Here is a 14,796-nt window from a genome sequence, read left to right on the forward strand (position 1 = left end):
ACTCTATAAAATTTACACATGCATGCATTGGTGAATTCAATTTTAAATCAACACATTTTTCTGCCTGGTTTTTCAGGGCTACATTGTAGGCAGTGCCTGCATATTTACCTGTATAATTACAGTACTCTCTACCTCTGAACCATTAACTTCTATGTAAAACACAGCAATATAAAGTAATGGTCAACACAAAATCTTTGGATCTACTAACATGTATTTCTGTGTCGAGCCTCATTCTCTTTGATGGGTCAGGACTGGTATGTGAATTTCAGTTCTAGGTGACTGGCAAATTTCTCGACAAGGTTATCAGATTGGGGCATTTAAATTCAGCCAAAGCAGCAGATGTTTTGTGTTAGTTCAGTGGCTATTCATGAGCACATATAACAGGTACCAGAGGAGTTGTTATCAAAGATGATTCTATTAAAGTGCTACTACCAACTGTCAGTGTTTTACTATTTATCACCTCATGTTCCTAGATACATTCCAATTTTTTTCTCTTTTCCTAGATTAAAAAAATTGATGACAGAGGGATAATGTAAAATGACATAATTTTAACCAAAATTTCTAAAAATTTTTAAAGAAATAAGAAAAAATCCTAATTTTAAAAAGCATATAAAAAGTCTACCCGGCAATAATTTCTTAATTTTTTTGCCATTGATTATGAAGCATTGAGGGAAAGGAAAGAATTATTTGGAGCTATGAAAGTGAATGATCCATTGTAAAATAATCATTTGAGAAAAGGAAAACAGTGAATACTATAAATCATAAAATAATAGAGATATGAAGAGCAGAGAACAGTAAGAAAAGAGGAATTCAGGGCATGCAGTCCAGTTTTCTAGGGTAAGAGTAAAGAGAAGCATCAGTAATAGCTTTCCATCAGAAACTCTTACTCCTAAAAGCCTGGCACCTGACCTGATTCTTCAGGATATGGATCAGGTTTCTACGAATAAGAAATAATGAGTATATTTAAATTAGTTTAAATGAAAGAAACACCATATCTTTACTACGACACCAAGCTTGGCAGCATTTTTTGTAGACTCTAAGAGAACAAAAAGCTCCTTGAACCAAAGACTATTGTTCCTTTTTACATGGTTTCTTGAACAAAATGAGCTGCTTTGCTCAGCTCCTCTTGATCACTTCCAGTAACCAATTCCATCTAAGTCCAATACACAGAAAAAGGTCTCAGAGATTTAACATTCCTACAAACTTTGTGAAAGCAGCAGCTGGAGAGAGTGTCTGCTAGCTAAAAGAAAACATGAATGCAACTTTCACATAGCAGTGCAGAATCTACTTTTCAGTCAAGGCCCCTCTTTCAAATTGATTCTCTCTTGTGTAATAAAGGGTAAGTTTATACTGCAGCCTGAGTATTACTCAATTTAAATATCAACTCACAAATGTAAAACCATAGGAAATAAAGATGAATTTAGTCTTACAGGACTATTTCTTAAACCAGAAAACTTCTAATTCAAAGTACAAAACCAACCAGTATTCTGCTCCTTCCACTCCCTCCATCTCTTTGGCATGCAGCCTGCCCCTCTCTCCTCTCCTCTGCACTATGACGCTGGCATTCCTGCCTGCAGGGTGGCTCAGTACCAAAGCCCAATACCTACCAGCTCCCCCAGTCATCCTTCTCATACTATTGAGCAATCTGGTAGTTAAAACCTGCTACAGGAAAACACAGATGTGGTCACACTTATAAATTTGTGCAGAACTTAGTGCTGCCCATCTGCATATCAAGCACCTCTCCCAAAACGTACCAGGCACCTCCCAATATGAAGGCATCATTTCAGTGATGCCTTTTTTAACTCTAGATTTTAACAGATATTATGGAGAAGCTAGGCTGCAGTGGTCACACAAGGTAACTACATGCAAAACCTAAATTTAAGTGAAAATTAAGATCATAATAACATATATGTGCTGAGTCTAAGGCCCATGCTGCTTTTGGCAGCTGTAAGAGCACTAATTTCCTGTGTTATTTTCTAGGATTTAGGCGCCAAACTTCCACAAATCTCATTTTAATCACCAAGACAGGATATCTAGTTCTCACTGCTCTTGATCATCAAGAATCATGCACATAAACAATATGCAAAAATTATATGGAATTGAAGTAGTTTATCTATCTTTTACTCTTCCTAACATTCTGCCAAAGAAACCGCTAGAGAAATGTGCAATGTGTAAGGAAATGTGCCCTTTGCTACTATGCCACATTTTTTGCTTTGTAGTAGAAAGTTAATCTATCCTTTAGATCAGATATTAGGTGTAACAGTTGCTTTAAACACATTTGAATGGGATCAGATCAAAATTCCAACTGGTTCAATATCCATTATAGGTTGAAAGCAGCAGTTGGAGAACACTGTTAGTAACAAGAGACGGATCATATCACTTCTATTATTAATGCAACTTAACGATGCAGAATTTAAATGGAAAAAATCTCCTATCAACCTATTGTATAGTACTAAGCCTACCGTGACAATTTACTTAACTTTATTGACAATCTTTACATTGGAGCTGGAATAAGAGCAAGTTCATAAACAGTGTTAACACTAATGAAATAGAAGACTGGTTTGTCTTGTCAACTAATAATAGTTTGAGAAGAATTAACATTTTGAACCCTGAGTTTCAAAAATCTACTATTCAAAACAAATATGGTGAGAGACTGCAGTTCGTGTTTGCAACAGAGTACTGGGAAGACATCCCAAATATTTGCTCAGATCAAGGTAGGCCCTGAAGCAGCAGTAGACAGCAGTATTACATCAGCACAAAGCTGTGTTCAATTTAATTGCTGTTACACACAATATAAGATGTACAACATATCAGCTTGGACAAAACAATATGCTAATTCAGTGATATTACTTTTTGAGACCCTAGCCAGTGTACTTGCACTTCAAATATGACATAACCAGCTTGATTGATCCTCGTTTTAGGGTCAGGAAAAATCTTGTGGGTTAATTATCATACTGTTTACTTATAATGGATAGGTGGCTTTTGTGTGGTTATGATTATCTGGTATCTCTCGCTGATTTCAGTGCTAATAATAGCTTGCTCTAAGAACTATTAAGATACGGTATTGATTTCAAAAAGACTACATCATTGTGCTAATATACAAGAGATTCAATTAGTAAAGATGTAAAGATGATTGGCAACATTTATCTAAAAATGGTCCTGAATCTCCTGTGAATATCTAAAGTATGACTTAGCTAAATACATAAAATCAAGATCAAAATACTCAAAAGCAATCAGAAATGTGAATTCTAAAACTTCAGAAACAAGAAACAATTTCCAGAGAACATAGGTTCAGAAAACCTGGTCTCCAAGTATCTCAAACTGCTGTTACTAAATAATCAGCTGTTATTTTTTAAACCCCCTAAGCCAAATCTATTTTGAAATAAATTACCAGATTTTCACTGTAAGTTCTCCAACACATTCTGTTCCATAACCTGGCAAATTTTTGAACTCCGTCTGCTATACTGAGCAGTATAACGGTGTTATCTGTTGGTAAATATTAAAAAAGTTGAGTGACAGTCTAATAGTGACATTTATTCTCTTTTTCAAGTCTCTCAATAACTTTCCTGTTGGATTTCTTTTTAATTGCTTCTGTATGCTTTATGATATCATATCTTCCATTAAAATATTGAAACTCAACTTAAATAGGCTACAGATGAGGTCAAAACAATTTTCATAATTTCAATCAACAACATTGTCTCTGGTGTTCATTATGCTCAAACCAGAAAAAAAAAAGTTTCCTTTTTTAGTGTAGGAAAGATCCATTCTCAAATATATAACTATACAATTGTCTGCCTCAGTGAGCAGATGTCCATCACGCTGAAATAAAGCTGCAAATTTTCACCACTGAAGTAAATGGTTAGATCTTAGGGTTTGTTTGGTTTTCTTGCCAAGAACCATATTTGTTCGTGCACCAGGACAAGGAACAATGCAAGAGCTTTTCCCATCAAAGTGCAATATATGCTGTACACTCAGAGTTGCGAGGGCTGCTTACAATTCATCACAGTGAAACACACAAATCATGCATTCAATGCACCTCTGAAAATGCCTTTTTTTCCCCCAAAGAAATAGTGCTAGAGAGGGCCATTGCCTCACTCCTTTCTCTAAGATGGGCTTTCACAATCTCCTGGAACATTCAGATTGCATTTGTACTTGGTGTTGAAGTGGGAGAGGTTATTTTTCTAATTTAGCCCACAGAGAACTGCCATATACTGAAAACCACATCAATCTGAGCAGGGGATAAATTTGAGTATCTTTGGAGTGTTGTTTTACTGGATAAGGTTGACTAAAAGCGGCTAGCTCTAAATATAATTATAGCACAATTTTACAGCTTTTACCAGCCTACTTGAAATTATTAGGTCTAATCTGTTGTATCATACCATTGCACAAGTTTCATTTTTCAAATAGAGTGCCTTGCTTATTTTGGTAAGCATTGTTAAATCTATTAGAATATATAACATGCAATTAGGTGTGATTCATCACTTATGCCCACTAGTTAGTTTGAGACACATTTTCCAATACAGTTTTCATGATAATGCATTTTCATTTCTGTTGTTTAAGCTTGGTGTGAGACAGCTGTCAATTTATTCTCATTGCACACTAATTCCATTGCTCCAAGCCTAAGATTCAAATGTCAGACTGACAAAAAAGGAAAGTTTAATGTACTTCTTAATCTTACAAATGCACCTGGCAAATAAAAAACTCTCATCAAAAAACCTGAGAAATATCTAAAAAAATATATAATTCCTTGCATCGTCTGTATGTGTGTGTTTACTAAAAATATTGTAGAACGAATGAAATATTAGAGATTTTAGAGAGTGGAAAATTACTCCAGACAGACAAACTTCTGCTTCTCTCTTGCCAGGAAGAAATTTGCCTCTGGAGATTTCAGATCTAGTCATCAAAATTTATCATCACCCCTCTATCTTGTAAAACCTTTATCTGCCAAAGGAATAATACAACTCATATTCAGATCATACTGTGGACATACAGAGATAGGACCATCACAGTAACATTATTTTCAGTTATCATACAGACCTAGCCCTTTGAAGGTTAGATACCAGATAGAGGAACAAAACTCCAGCTTTTACCCCTGACAGACACTACAAAATAGTTTCTTTGTGCAATTATGTTAAAGTTTATTAATATGAACTTTTCGGCCAGGATGTTTGTTTCAGCAATATTTATTTAAGTTGTTGCTGTCAAAACAAAGATTATGTCATTTTACACCCATATTTTACAAATTAGGTAGCCAGGGCATCTGCAAAACAAAGGTGTAGCTCATTACTTTGGCAAAGGCTTGGATATCAACTGATGAAAACTGATCTGTATATGTTGTCTTACTGTACTGGTTAACAGCTCAACTTCAGATAACCTGTACTGATTTCTAGATGCATTTTTAAAAGCACCTGTTTTTACTGGTTCCTACTAGGTTTTGGAATGCCTTTAAAGAGAAAGGTCATCCTTTCTTCACTACTCCCTTTTTCCCACAGAGGAAAAAAAACAACACAAAACTCACAAACCTACTAGGAAATAGTTTTATAAATATATTTTTAGTATAGTTAGTAAAAAAAATAGTTCTATGACACAATTCAGACAACTTTATTCCACACTCTGAATTAAGTACCATGGCTGATGAAATCTAAATGGGTGAAAAAAAGGCTCAGGACTATATGACTGTGTTGCTACCATGCTCTACAAAACAGAGCAATGGGAAATCATACTAAAGGTGTGCAAAACGTGAACACGGGAATATGACCTAAAATAAATGATAAAAGAAAACTAAAGAACACATTTCGAATTTGAAGATCTCAATGCAGAACTCCTTTTAAGAATTATTATTTTGACAAGTTTCCCTTGCTGATCTTGAAATACACTACAGTTATAAAAAGATATTTTATGTAAAAGATGTTTCATAGGCAGCACATCAAATGACCTCTTTTACAAGCTGCTTCTCATTTTAAAAATCAGCTCTTTCCCCACCTCCTTTCAAGAATTTCACAAGACACATGCTCAACAGACTCCTTTTCATTGACCATTGAAAACATTGTTAATCTCCACACTTGCTCATACCAACTTGATTTTAAATGTTTGCTTAAGTTCCAGAGTATCTAGGAGTCTCCTGGTGTCTTTCAATAAGCATAGGATGTCACTGGTGTGTTTTAGTGACATACTTAGAGAGAAAACCTGCATTAAAATTCATATGGACCATAGAATTTGAATTTTGAATTCTGTAATAAGTAGGAAGATTTCCTTTTCTATTACACAGCTGCCCTCATTCATATCCACACAAAACATTGATATGCTTTCCAAACTTACAGCCTCTGGACAGGTCAGGAGAAACAGCTTTGCTGATTAGTGAACCAGGAGCCCAGCCGAGTGTCCCGACATTAGATAATGCAAGTTGGAGAGATAGCTGGCCTCAAAGAATTACACTCTTTTCATATTAACTGCCTTCATTCAAATACTTCAACTATAAATCCATGTAGTGGTAATAAAGCAAATTTTCTTGTTTTAAAAATTCTGCACCCACCAGAAAATTTGTGACGTGATTTAGCCAGAGGTTTGTACCAAGTTTCATACTGGACTGCTTAGCTGTGCTTTCCACTTCCCCAAGTACACTTTCACATTTGATACTACCAACACACAGCACACTGTGTGACAGACAGAAGCCCAACCTCCAACATGCAGAATATATGTTTATTGCAATATGTTTAAAGTACTGTCTTTTCCAGGATTCTGGGGTATCTTTTCCCCCTTCACTCTTTGAAAAAATTCCTCCCTGATGTCACCTATTCTCTACAGTCTTCTTCCAGCCTGGCCTGGATTTTGAAGCCTGTACACACTTATACTCAAAAGCATAAGCTCTGAGAGTCCTGTTCATTACAGTCACATGACTACATCCTGACTTGTCCAGAAACCCTTCATGGATCTCCTTGCCATTCAGTCAACATAAAGGATTTCCACAAAGCACTGACTTAGCAAATTCTAACCCATCCAGGCTTAAGTTACACAAATATCAAGAAGCGTAAATTTGGAGAAGAGGAAGAAGGAAAAAGAGGGAAGAAGAGAGAGGAAGGGATACAGAATTATAGCTACTGCCTTAGATTCAACATAGATCCAGCTAAGAGTCCAAGAACTGTAGGGCTGTGAACAATTAGGAGGCCACCCTTGCCCAGGTGGGGCTTTGGGTCTGCCAACAACTCTGGGGATGTGTTAGGGGCTCCGGGGAGTGTGGTGTGGGGAAGTCCTCTCAGGGTGCCAGTGACAGTTGCACCAAAAGCTCTCAAGGAGGTGGGATATGAGGGGAGGCAGAGCACAGTTCCACATTGGCAGGACCTGATTTGCCCCCTCCACCCCCATATAGAGTTGTTTTGAGCCAGTAATAACTTTAACAACTTTTTTTTTTTTCAATCCCCCACACCACAGCTTTATAATGTCTCCTTTTTACAGAATCTTTCTACTGCACCACAACCACTCTCAGCTAAAGCTATTCCCTCTAGCAAAAAAATCCCTCAGTCTACAGCTGGACTGATACAATCCTTCATCTGGACCTACGGAGTCTGTAATGCTACTGTGTACCACACAACAGAAAGAATTTATGTACCTGAGAGACAAAAAGCTTTCAGAATAATTGTTATTGGACGTATGGTCTTTTTTATGAAGTATTACATGGGAGAAGCAAAGGTAATAAACAGAAGGCACTGGACAGAAATATTTTGAGGATAAGTTCTGCTTCACTTGTATGCAGCCTCCTTCTTCCTCAGTTTCCTACTGGCCTAACCTGTCAACTTTCCAGAACTGAGATGGAATCCTATTTTAAAGAGGTTGCTGAGACTTTAAAAGTCTGTGTTTCTAGGGATTAGATGGGTGGCAGTTAAAATTATTAACTGCACACATTTTTTGTATCACTACTATCAGATAGAGCCCTTTATTTTGCCCTCCCTACAAGCACAGAATAAAACCCCACAATGCTTTCACCAATACTCTTGCAATCTAAACGTTGCAGGAAACACGAAATGGGATACTACAAGAAAACAACGAAAAAAAGATAGTGTGATATGAAGATTTCAAGGATAATAGCCTAACTGTTGTCAACACACGTAGAAACAAAACAAAGGAATTTTATGGAGGGATGCTTTGGGAATAGTAAAAATCTCCTGAGCTTCTAAAAAAGGCATGGGGAAAAGTTTAAAAAAAAAAGGCTGAAAAATTAACAAGTGAGCAATGAAAACTGGAGTTTAATGAGGATATGAAGGAGTTCCTGGGATGAGAGTTGGTACAGAATATATGCATAGATAAAGAGACAGAAGAAAATCCACTTGGAAGCAGTGAGATGCTTTTGTGAGGTAATAAGTATTCATACTACTATTTTTTCTGGTCTACTATGAATGTGGATAAGAACTGCAAAGTTTTACAGATTTAATATTTTATAGAAGATTGAGTATGTGAACTCATACAGTACATTATGTTATTTCTAGCTTGACTTTGCAAAAAAAGCCCAAACTGGTTTATATATGAATAGTTATCACTATCATCTACTTTACATAATATATACATAGGTTTATACATATGTTGGAATTCATAATATTGAGTCAATTATATGGAATTCTACTGACTAGAATGCATATGATCAACTTGCAAAATATTTCCTGGAAAGCATTAGTGAATGTAAATTCCTTTGAGATTTCGATCAGATATTCTAACTACTGTCATTCCACAGGCATATATCTTTCAGTGGAGAAACAGATAAATTTGGAATTAAAAGTATTATCAATAACTCTTTTTCCACTCTCAATATCTGTTTCTTTTGGTTAACTTCTTTCTTCTCAATCAATTTAAAACAATGACTCAAAGGGGAGACATCTTAGCATATGTATCTATTATTCCTTCTATAATGTAGTTCCCACTGGTTTTCATGGAAATTATGCATATGAAAGGATTGCATTACTAGGCTAAATTAAGAGAATACATTTGGAAATACTTAACATACCACTTCAGAACCTAATATTTATAATGGTACTTGAGCCTGGAACAATATAAACAAAAGCACAAAATCTAACTGCTGGAAATATACTATGGATGGATTTTTCTAAACTTTTTATTAGAGATATCACTAGAAATTTCACTGAGTTAAAACTATTTTGCTGCCTTTTTCATGTATGAACAAATAAAGACATATGAATCAGAGCACTCAAAAAAGCTTGCAATATTCCTATACTAGAGAAGTTACATGCCAGTAAGAGAATAGTAAAAGAGTTACATTCCAAATATATGAAATAGATGTCTCTTTAACCTCTCAAAGGTCTTAAAATTTTCCTCGGTAGCCACTATGTCTTTTTTAACACATTTATTAAACCCGATCCCCTGGAAACATTGCCAGTCATCTTTAACTCTTCAGACACACGATTTTTCCATTTTGACATCAGAAGTGTTGTTCTCCTCCCATGCCATGACAACTCAAGGATGGTATGAACTGTCTTCCTCCGACCCAGGAAAGATATTGGGCCCTTTTTTTCTCAGAACTAAAAACTAATGGACCTTTACTTTAACAGATTGGGTTGACACCAACTGGCTCTTTCCTAGATCCATAGATCAGAAGCAGAGTCAATCTTCTAGGCTAGTTAGAATGGGCTAATTTTCTAAAATTTATTTTGTAATCTAAAACATACTGCTGCACAGTATGATGGCTCACATCCAGCCATTAATCAGGTTAGTCATAGGTACTTACTATGAGAGATAAGGCTATTGGAAACAATATCCATGAAGACTCCTGCTAGGAGCATAAACCTTTTAATTAAAAACCTATTCAAACACATGTTGCATCTTTTCAAATTGTACTAGAATGTATCCTGGGTTAACAGATGTCATTGCACCCACAATGTGCAAGTCATATTTTTAAGATTTTCCTAAGGAAACAAGATTTTCTAACAAAGTGACAAATCACCTTTCATTAAGTGAAAATATAGAACTTATATGGCAGTTGGAATATCACTCCCAAGTCCAGAGCACTGCATTTCAAGAAAGTAGAAATAATGAAAGGCCAGGAGACAGCAACAAGAATTAATGAAGTACAAGAAAATTTTTTTTTCTATAAAGCAGAAAATAACAAACTGGGGTTGTTTATGAGAAGAACACAGTGAAAACATTACTAAGAATCTCAAATATGTACAAGTGTGGTGCAAAGAGGAAAATAAAATCCCTGTAACCTCTAACTAACTAGCAAAAGCTAATAGGTTCAAGTAATTTACTTGTAGCAAGTTAAGTTTAAGAACAGAAAGCACAAAAAAGTAATGGGAAGACTAATGAAATGCTGGAATAGATAACTTAGGTAAGTAATCATAACAAATCTTTAGTCAGACAGGCAAGCACTCATTTAAAAAGGCAGCTTCTATTCATCTTGGCTTAGAGGGAAGAGTGAGGGAGTGGGTATGACACCATTTTGGAATAATTTTTGACTGTAGGATTCTATGCTGAAGTGACCAAAGAAATGTAGCTGTGTAGTGAGTGATACCACATTACAGTATCACTTGCTGTGGGATTTTGACTTGGAAGAAAAGTCGTATTCTGGAAAAGACCCAATCAATTTTTTCATGTACAAGACCACTTGGATTCTTACACAATCTATGGATCACTTAGCTACAGTGATCCAATACACAGCTTCTTTATTCGATAGTTTAATGATAGCTACTTTCAGGGCTGGACTATACATAACAAATGTCTAAGCCATCCATGGGATATAGCTTTTTGCTTGCTAAGAGGAATTACTTAGTAACTTGTCCCATGGCCTTAAGGCCAGACAACACTGGCAAGAGCTGCTAATAACACCAAAATCCACATGTAGACTCTGGTGAAAATTTTTAAAGGAATTAGCTTTACAATACTTTGCTTTAAAAATCTAGATGTACTCCAAATTCTTGATCCCATATCTCTACCTTATTATTAAGTTGGGATCATTAGTTTCAGTTGTGGGGGGTTTTTTGTCTTTTTTGTTTGTTTGTTTTGGTTGTTTTGTTTTGGGGTTTTTTGGTGGGGTTTTTTTGGTGTTTTTTTTTTTTTTTTTTGTGTGTGTGTGGTTGTTTTTTTTTTTTTAATTTAAGCCTAAAATTTTTTATTAGCAGATCAACATTGTTAATCAAAATCCTGTAAAAAAGGCATAAGTCTTTGGAGAGTTAACACAAAGTAAGTAAAGAACCTTCTCTAGTCAGTTATTTTTAAAAGTGTATGATTGCTCTAATGTAAGAACACAGAAAAAATGTACAGCTGCCAGTTTGATTAACAACTAAGTATGGAAAAATTAATCTTTTCCAACTTCAATATTCTTGCTTTTTATTCTATACTAAGCAGCATATAGAAGTAGGAAAGTTACATAGCCATGCATATTCCATACATTTAAATCACTTAACACCAGGTAAATGATCCAAGGAAAGTAGAACAAACCTGCATCATGATTCACTTTTTGGATAATGAGAACTAAACTATTATGAAAAAAATGTTTTCAAAATGCATAAAGACATACAACAGCAATATAGCGAGTATTAGGTGTTCTCAAAGTTTCTACAGATAACAAAGTAGCTCCCATTCAAAACATGGTAATTTGATAAAGTTACAAACATCTGTGCTTCAAATAAAATCCTTTAAAATACATCTCACCTATACATGATTGCTCTCTGATGATGTGTACACATTGCCCTTTTCACAAGCTTTACAAAGAGGCACAAAACGCAACACCATCTCCACCCTTTAATCAGTAAAGGTGCCAAAAAACCCACGGTCCCAAAGTGAAATGAGCCCCCAGTTTGCCCCTTGGAGTGTCCGCAGCGTACTCACCATGGCGGGCTAGTTTTGAAGACTTTCTTCCCCTCCCCCTGCACCTATGCACAATGAGGGAGAATGGAGAGCAGTTTCAGCATTAAATTTGAACTTCCCTGCTTTTGTTAGCATGAGTCACCACCTTAACATTATCTCAGCTGTAGACTTTTATCTGTGAATATCTAAACCCTGTCTTGTGGAAAACTAATTACTGAGCCACTGAGAGGCTTCATAATGTCCTGCATTTAAGTCCTGAACATCATACATAATGCATAGGAAGCAGTCTCTGCACTCTGATTACAGAACACTGTCATTAAGAGAGCAAATTAAAGATGTGAATAATTCACTGGCTGAGCTTATTGTCAGTGCTGCACTGTGAAATTAGAATTTCTAATAAGTACTGCAATTTTTTTAACCCAATTAACACAGAGAACATCTTGAGTCTGATTAGTACAATAAAAATTATTACCTTATTCTTTTGCTTCACAACAGCCAAATTAAATACTGTACTTAATTATGCAGCATTCATCGCTTCTGTGCTAGAAATAATAATAATAAAAAAAATTCTCACTATCGCTTTAATAAGACTTCCGATATTTCGAGTGCAACTGAAAAATAGAGCACATGAATCTCCTGCACAATTTCTTATCACGAAGTTACTGGCTTTTTTTTTTTTTTTTTTCCCAAAGACTTTTAAAATCGGTTTTAATGTCAGCAGTCAACCATGATGTCACTGCTGAAGTCTTCTCTGGAAACAAAAACGTATTCAGAAAAAAACACCACAAAATGACCCTTCTGAGCAGGCTCTGAATATATATTGTGAATTAAGTTTCTCTGGGTTGATGTGAAGACAGAAAAAAAAATCATTACCACTAACTGCCTTGAAACCGAATATACAAATATACAAACATATATATACACACATACACACACATATAGGTTGTTTCAGAGAAGATGCTTAGGAAATATACTATGAAAAAACAGGAGCTGGATCAGCTCTCTTACCTCAGTTCCCTCTTGGCACGGGATAGATAACATCCTTTCATCCCAGAAAGGAGAAAAGTCCAATTCAACATCCAGCGTGTTGATTTTTTCCCACACGATGCCTGCTGCCATGTTAAATAAAGAAAATGATCACTGAGGATGCAGCTTTTGTCTCCAAATATTTGAATACCGCCTTTTAGTGACAAGGACCCCAGGAACCTTCGCACATCTGGCAGCAGACACCACTGGCTGCAGCTGCTGCAATGGGATTTTTTCCTCAACCCTATTTCATTTCCAGCTCCTTTTTCTTCCCCATCCTGAGGAAGTTTAATCACCGAGCACGGCTGAGGAAGAAAAAAAAAAAAAGAAAAGAAAAAAAAAAGGAAAGGTGGCATTGCAATCACAAGCTTTCCTGGTTCTGTCCTAGAGACAGAGACTGCAGCAACCACCTTGCATCTTTGTCTAGTTATTTTAGCATGTGCGTGCAAGAGGGGAGGAAAAAAAAAGACTGAAAATTATTCAGGCATAATGCAATAGACATAAAGAGAGACAAAAAGACAGTGAGAGAAAGAGAGGGGAAGAGAAAGAGGGAGAGAGAGGGAGAGAGAGGAAACAGAAAGACTAAGAGAGGGAGAGGGGGCTGTCAGTGCAGATAAATCTGCATATGGAAATCAGGGTTATCCTGGGTACAGTTTTATTTAACCATGATGTACTGTTTTCTTAATTAGACAGGAATTTAAAGAAGGAAATGAGAGATTCTTACAGACGCAGGAGCAAACGAAGCATTTTGAATCATACCAGAGTTTTCACAGCAAGATGTAGCAGCAACAACAAAACTTTTTATAGCAACTTTCTTACTAGAAGCAAGTTCCATGCACTACTGCTAATTTGCACCCAAAACTAGGCAAAAGTGGAAAAGCACTCATTTTGAAATGAAATCAAACCACAGCAATCCAAAACAAAACAATATTTTTTAAAAAGTCCAGAAGCCACCGAGTGCATAGTATGCATTTTGAGCTAAGTTATGCTAGGCACAGGCACCCTAGACCTATTCAGTCACCCTAATCTGTGGTCACTGTCATACCCAATGAAGGTGCTTCAGTAAATGATAGGAGTGCTACCCAGCTTGAATTTCAAATGCACTAAATAGCACTTGATCAGAATTGCTTGTGTTTGGAGATGTCAAGCATTACCTGGCAGTAATTTGGATTTGGGTCTATAGGGCATCAGAAAAGACCAGAGGGACCTTTTGGCTATCTCTGTGAGGGAGTATTGGGATGAGTGAACAGAGAAGGCCTAAGAGAAGAAGGAAAATGAGGTCATGTAAAGGATGGACAAAAAAGAAACCAGAGAAAGGTCTTGGATAGTTGGGGCACAAGGGAAGTTGGGGCACAGGAAAGATGAGGCAAGACTACAAGAGGATGTAGTGACAGGCTGAGGAATGGGTTCAAATGGAGAGTAAGTTTAAATTAGATATTAGGAAAAATTTTTTACTGTAAGGGTGGTGAGGCACTGGAACAGGTTGCCTAAGGAAGTTGTGGATGCCCCATCCCTGGAGACGTCCAGGGCCAGGCTGAATGGAGCCCTGAGCAATATGGTCTAGGAGAAGATGTCCCTGCCCATGGCAGGGGTGCTGGAATCAGATCATCTTTAAGGTCCCTTCCAACTCAAACCCTTCTGATTCCACGGCTCTGCGAGTACAAAGGAAGCTACGTCTGATGCGGGCACTAAGCAGCAGTGGCAAGGTGGTGGTGCTCAGGTGAGGGGTGGCCAGACACGCCACTCGTGGTGGTTGGCCGGCCCCGAGGGACGGCCAGGGGAACAGGGAAACCCAGGCGACGCGGTAACACTGGGAGGAAGGGCCCGCGCCCCGGGGTGGGAGGAGCCGGGCGGGCGGCGTAGAGGAAGGGAGCGGGCGGGCGCTCCCTCGCCGCGCGGGAGGAACAGCAGGAGGAGGAGCAGCAGGAGCGGCACGAGCGGCCAATCGGCGCGGCGGCGCAT

The 14,796-nt window shown here is 37.1% G+C and overlaps 1 protein-coding gene across 3 annotated transcripts in view; it reads right to left on the reverse strand.

Moving 5' to 3' along the window:
• The window catches only part of LOC114063754, a 198,280-nt gene extending 184,161 nt beyond the window's left edge, over positions 1 to 14,119 (reverse strand). For 2 of the 3 annotated variants that reach the window (XM_027896255.1, XM_027896254.1), the window contains exons 1-2: positions 12,817 to 13,370; positions 11,830 to 11,873 (exon numbers count right to left, since the gene is read on the reverse strand). In XM_027896255.1, coding sequence (XP_027752056.1) covers positions 11,830 to 11,873; positions 12,817 to 13,190 — 418 coding nt within the window. In that variant the 5' untranslated portion in view covers positions 13,191 to 13,370. Of the gene's footprint in view, positions 1 to 11,829; positions 11,874 to 12,816; positions 13,371 to 13,988 lie in introns of those variants that run through there. The other variant, XM_027896256.1, reaches the window with a different exon arrangement.
• Positions 14,120 to 14,796: the final 677 nt, after the last annotated feature.

This window comes from Empidonax traillii, unplaced genomic scaffold (assembly GCF_003031625.1).
Source record: "Empidonax traillii isolate 1590-97213 ecotype Southwest subspecies unplaced genomic scaffold, ASM303162v1 scaffold490:size896199, whole genome shotgun sequence".
NCBI lineage: Eukaryota > Metazoa > Chordata > Aves > Passeriformes > Tyrannidae > Empidonax > Empidonax traillii.